Consider the following 6,170-nt stretch of genomic DNA (forward strand, 5'->3'; position numbering starts at 1 on the left):
GTGTTTGGTGTTTCCTGCCCAATAGCTGACTTGATCGTCGGAGTGCAAACGGCTGCGAGGGCGCCATTTGTCTCTCTGTTTTAGGTGTTCACGGCGGAGGAAGGAGAACGTTGGAACAGAAGCGAAGGGGTCTTGAAGCGCAGTTCGTAGATACGCGCGAAGGTGATCCAAGTCAACCGGCCAGAACAGAAACTTTTAGAGAGATGGTGGTTCTTTTAAAATGAAACCTGAATAACTAAATTTTCTATTTATATATCAATTTTATTTTAATAATAAAATATTCAGGTATCATTTAAAATATACCACTCGTACTCTAAGGTTATTTTCTAGATCTTATATACAAGGAGGTAAAAAAAATTATGATTCCTCTTTGTTAGGTTATGTTCCCACAAGAAACCATATGGTTTTTATTTATAAAGAAAAAAAAATAGAAAGAAAAAGGAATTGGCTTTTCAATAAACTAAAATAAGCTTATTTACAAGTTTAAAATTATAAATATTTAGGTAAACTATATAAAAATTTATGAATAAGTTCATTTTAGTTTATGAAAAAAATTAATTTTATTTTTTTTTGTTATTTTTTCCTTCAAACTTACAGAAAAACTCGTCTAACCGTAATTAATTTGATAAGCGCAAACATAACTTTTTTGGAGGACTAATTTGTACTAATTTTTTATAAGATTAAAAAAACTAATTATCTGAAGTTAAGGATTAAAAAATCATGATTAAGCCATAGTTGTAGAAGTCCATAATAAGGTGTTATCTGAGAAGAAACGTGAATGAATGTGATGTTTTGATTAAACTGATGGCAATAGACACGGTTGCAGGGAGCAATGGTCGTGGAGGGGTAGTGTTACTGTCAGAGCTACCAACTGCTCTGCTCCTTACGTTATCCAATGACGGCTGTCTTTTTCCTTCCCACCCACTTGCAAATGGTGAGATTTTCAAAACACTATAATAGCTACTAATTCCAATTCATCAATAAAACATTGTTTTTCTTTATTAATTTCGTCATAAACAAATTGAGTAATTGATTTCTATTGGATCACAGAATCTACAAGTAGAAATGTGTCTTCACATCCACAAATATATGTTACTTTAATTTAACCATAGCCGCCCATTGTTCTTTTTTATTTTTTTTGTAACATAAATGAATCATTCATTGTCTTATCCATTTTTTTACCCGTAAACTGTTTGCTAAATTGCCCCATAGACAAACAAGTACGAGGCTGGGATCCCTTGAATATAGAGCATAATTGGTATGTGGTGAGGTGAGGTGAAGAAGAATTTGTTGGGGCAAGGAGGTGGAGGAGAGGACCTACCCACCTACCCACCGCACAACACTACCCTTCCCTTCTTCAATATTCATCTCCACCATCAGTACCTTTTAATCAATCCTCTTCTGTTCATGTGCACACCACCCCGAGAATTGTTGTCCTGTGGCCTTGTTTCGTTTCCATTTTCTTGGGGTGTGTGTGGACCAATTACTGCGTCAATTGCAACTACCACGGATCTGTTCTAGGAACAAAATATTCCCATAACAGCATTGATTATTCAATTGCCCTAGAGATTCTTTAGATATGGGTCTTTGCATCTAGACTTATCTTCATCTTTGTTCCTTTTTTTTTCCTTTCATTCTTGTCTTGCCAATCCCATTTTCCAGGTGTCAAAAGCCCTGATACAGATCTTGGTGCCCCCACCTTATTTAGCTTCCTGGCTTCAACTCCTTCATAGGACCCATTACAATAGATTCAATCTTTCATTGAATGACAGCTGTTAACTTTGTATGTACGCCTGTGCTTCTTTTTGCCGTTAGAAGCCAATAAGAGGGAGAAAACTGTTTCATAGGCTTGTTTAATTTTTTCTTTCTTTCTTTGCTCTACATAGTATAACAGTGCTTCAAGCTTTCAAGTCAAGCCAATTTCCACCAAGGTTCGTCGGTGTGCGTGGTTGTGAATCTTGTTGAAACTTTGGGTTAGAAGGCCCACCATTGGGGTTTTGGTGGGGTTCTTTGAACCAAAATAAAACCCATCTTTAAAAGGTTTTTGAAGATTACCAACTTCAGTTTTGGTTAACTAGTGAGGTTTCTTCTTATAAGCTATTGCCTTTCCGCAATTGGCTTCTCCACTGACTCTATCTACAGTCTAGCCTCTCTCTCTCTCATCACATATGCCAAATTCAATTTTGACCCGTAAAAGACTTTCGATATTCTAATGCTACTTTACTTCATCACTTGCATCTCCTTCTTCTTGTTTTTAAAGTCCCTCCTTCTCAAACCTCTCCCATCATGGGCAACTGAGATGAGGTTGCTTCCCCTTTTGTTTTCTCAAGAGTTGTCTGTGAGAACAATCTCCAAGCTGTTCAGAAACCGCTTTTGGCTTGGATTTGTTTGTCAAATACCTGCAGGAATGTCTCTGGTGAGGAAGAGCCTGACTTCAAGAGTAGAGAATGTTGAGGAAAGCCATGACATGTCAGTGTTGGACTTGCCTGAGTTGGCCTTGGATTGCATTCTTGAGGGGCTACCTCCCTCTGCACTGTGCCAAATGATTGCCGTTTGCCGCTCCTTGAGGGAGAGGTGTGTGAGCGATCACCTTTGGGAGAGGCACATGAAGCAGAAGTGGGGTAGGGTTATTGGTCCTGCTGCTTACAGGGAGTGGAAGTGGCATGTTGCTTCCAAAAGGAGTGTTGGGGGTCCTAAACATGGAAGGCAGAGGGGCTTGATGAGATTTTTGTCTATTCGTTGGCCTTTGCAATGGACGAGACCAAAGGTTGATGCAAATAATAGCCCCAAGAAGAGGAGCTCTTTGCCTGTTGACTCAATTATGAACTGGTATCTTGCTATTGATTCTGGCAACTTTTGTTTCCCTGCTCAGGTCTATAACCGTGAGGTATGTAATATGTGAAAACCCTTTTGTTGTAATTTTCTATTGAAAACTTATACCTATCTTGCTAGCTACAAATAAAACCAGTTGCTTGAATTTCAATTATACACAGTGGGTTGTGTTTTATCTTAAGTTACATTTTTTCTGTTGGTGGTGTAGAATGGTCATGTTGGATTCATGTTGTCTTGCTATGACGCTGAAATTAGCTATGATCCACGAACTGATACCTTCCAAGCCAGGTAATTGGCATGATTATAGGTGCTCGTGTAGTCTATGTATACATATGTTCACATTAGCTCCATTATCTTAGAGATTTGATTAGCAAGTTTGAAGATATTTTTAAGGAAGCATAAGAGGAAAATAAAATGAAATTTAGATCTGATAACGTAATTTTATTAATTTGTTGCTCACTACAGGTATCCTCCACATGGAAGAAGAGCAGATGCTAGAGAGTGTGGCATCCCATGGGAAAGGCTAAGAGCCCCTCCTATTGATGCTTCGCCACATGATCTTCATATCTCCGAATGTTTAAATGATTTGTATCCGGGTGATCATATAGAGATTCAGTGGAGGAGAAACAAAGAATTTCCTTATGGTTTGTTGCTTTCTTCAATATCTTGTGTTATTTATTTCTTTGTCTGGTAAAAGGTCTACCCTAAGAACCATTTAAGTTTTACTAAACATTGAAGAGAATAACTACATAGTGCAGGACCATGTCTATATTAACAGAGTCAACAAAAAGGGCAGTTGTGTCTACTGTCTTTTATATAAAAATGATCTCCAATTTTCTTAATTATTCATTTTCTTTATACCCTTATGATGGTATGTTGATAATTGAAAACTCATTTTCGAGTAATATTGACATATTCTAAGCTGTACCCTTAATCTTGTATACCTTGATTGACATCAGAGCTTTTGTATACTTCATATTAGAATTTAGAAGTATATACTGGATTTATAATAAGCTAAAACGAATTGCCGCATGACGAGATCCACCTTCATGGCAGGTTGGTGGTATGGTGTTGTAGGCCACTTGGAGTCCTGCAATGGGAGTGAAAATTATTGCCGATGTCACAATAGTGGTGAGTTAATTTGAATTTCCTCTAGGATGATTGCTATTATCAATCATTGCTTTTTCTTGGTTATAATTTGTATCATCAATTCAGTCCATCATCTTTTCTTCCCTTTTAGCAAAATAGGATTATATTCTGGCTCCGAGTATGATTGATAATCTTGTCGATCAGTTGGGGAAAAAATGGTTGTAGGATATAGAAGGATGATGCTTAGGAATTTTGAAGACAGAAATTAAGTAATACATAAAGTTTGCTGGTTTATTGATTTTTAATATGTTTAGATTTTTACAATCTGCAATAATTATAATTATTATAATTGTGGATCTACATTGAAAAAAATTGACATTCATTTGTAGTTAGCGTAATTTGGCAGCCAGACCAGAGGTTTGGCTAGGTCTTTCTGGATTCTAATATATCTAAATATGGACCACCTGCTATGCTATTTGGTTGGTCCCCAAGACATTCCTGGTCAGTATGTCATCATTTCCACCAACACATTGATAATTTGTGTCTCAGTGGGTACATTTATGGCTAACTATGCTAAAGAACTAGATTCCTTTTGTAGGCTGTTTCATCTCTGTTAGGAAACTTTTTGCTTTGTGGGACTAACATGATTATTATAAACCAAACACTACTCCCTCTATCCCTATTTATAAGACCCTTTTAGAAAAAAAATTGTCCCATTTTATAAGACCCATATGTAGGGATTATTTTGAAACAAAAATACATGAGTTATAAAATTATCGTTTTTAACTAATTTTCTTGTAGAGTGTGAATTAGTTAAAAGGGTCTTATTGGGACGGAGAGAGTATTTTTTTTTTCTGATCATGTTAAATATATAGATAGAATATACCATGACATCCTTATAAGGTATCGTTTGCGACATTTTATTTCACATTCCCTTCATAAACAATAGCACGCATTTTATGCTTATGTAAGAAAGTCAAGTAATACGGGGTTAGTTGCTTTGTGTTGATAAGGCCTATTTTGCTTGCCTTGAACTCTGAAGAATGAAATCCAACAAACTTATGCTTCGTTAAAATTTACCATTTGCCAAGAAAATCAAGTAATACCGGGTTAGTCTTTCACCTTTCAATCAATCATAATAATTGGATGAAAATTTTAAATTTGTAAAGGTTACAAACATTGAAAGTGCTAAAATGATGTTGAAGGGGTGGTCAATTTCCACTACTACAAGAGTCTAGGAATTGACATTTTATAATGTATCCTATCCGTGAGAGGGGTTTCTTGAGATTCAAACATTGCTTACTCAATGCTAACTGTGTTGGTTGGTTGCAGACACTGTGGTGCTAGAGTTCAATCATTACACTCCTGGCTCACGATGGAGGCAGACCACTGTCAGTAGGAAAGACCATAGGGAGGAGGGAAATGAGGCTGATGGATTTTATGGTGGAATAAGAAAGATTAAGTGTGAGGCTGAGATTGCCATTTGGAAACGCCTTTGGCCATCTGAAGTATTGGATTAGTAGGCACCGGATCTGATAAATTTCTCTTCAACTTAGCAAGATTTTATAGAAGCTTTGTCTCAGAAACTGAAGCATTGACTGGTTCTACTTTATACATGGCAATATACAACATGAAGTGGACTTTCAGATATTTATTTAGGCCAACCCGATTTCTTCTTCTGTCCTTTGTCTCATTTTTTAATCAGAAAATTTATGCATATTGATGTGGTTTCCCTCATTGTAAATTGCTCATTTACGCACAAATGTAGAGTATTCATTCCACTATATATAGAATCTAGCTGATAATCTCAAATTAGTAACCTTTGAACTGATACTAATACAACTTCCATCGCAATGAATGAAGTTAAGGCATTATTTATTTATATGCAGACAGTTCATTTACTATATTCATAAACAATGCTTTCTCCCTTTTGCCAATGAATTTTCTTATGATTTTTTATCCGTGTATACTTCCTCAGTGCCATTTTATATTAGCCATTTTCTGCCTAAGGTTAGCCGTATTTCCTATGTTGGGGCAATTATTTGTTGTCCTAAAACTGCTTTAAGAGACAATAATGGCATATAAAGTTGATTTGGCTAGCATGAAATGGAAGCTATGTTTTAGAAAGTTGATGTGGCTAGCATGAAATGGAAGCTATGTTTTATAAAAGTTGATGCGGATAGACACATGAGAGCTGTATGTTACCGAGTCTGAGAGTACCTAAGTCTCTAATCTGAGCGCAGCCATAT

At 36.4% G+C, this 6,170-nt stretch overlaps 1 protein-coding gene across 1 annotated transcript; it reads left to right on the top strand.

Moving 5' to 3' along the window:
* Positions 1 to 780: 780 nt before the first annotated feature.
* On the top strand, positions 781 to 5,803 carry LOC137831023 (F-box protein At2g26850-like). The gene is made up of 6 exons (XM_068638506.1): positions 781 to 934; positions 1,213 to 2,887; positions 3,041 to 3,120; positions 3,298 to 3,476; positions 3,889 to 3,963; positions 5,254 to 5,803. The coding sequence occupies exons 2-6, from the start codon at positions 2,213 to 2,215 to the stop codon at positions 5,439 to 5,441; spliced, it is 1,197 nt and encodes a 398-aa protein (XP_068494607.1). The 5' UTR covers positions 781 to 934; positions 1,213 to 2,212; the 3' UTR covers positions 5,442 to 5,803.
* Positions 5,804 to 6,170: the final 367 nt, after the last annotated feature.

The sequence above is a fragment of the Phaseolus vulgaris genome, chromosome 6 (assembly GCF_000499845.2).
Source record: "Phaseolus vulgaris cultivar G19833 chromosome 6, P. vulgaris v2.0, whole genome shotgun sequence".
NCBI classification, from domain to species: Eukaryota; Viridiplantae; Streptophyta; class Magnoliopsida; order Fabales; family Fabaceae; genus Phaseolus; species Phaseolus vulgaris.

Coding starts and splice junctions, on each gene's coding strand:
- LOC137831023 (XM_068638506.1), top strand. CDS start 2,213: ATGCTACTTTACTTCATCACTTGCATCTCCTTCTTCTTGTTTTTAAAG. Junction 3,121..3,297: donor ACTGATACCTTCCAAGCCAG/GTAATTGGCATG, acceptor TGCTCACTACAG/GTATCCTCCACATGGAAGAA. Junction 3,477..3,888: donor AAACAAAGAATTTCCTTATG/GTTTGTTGCTTT, acceptor CCTTCATGGCAG/GTTGGTGGTATGGTGTTGTA.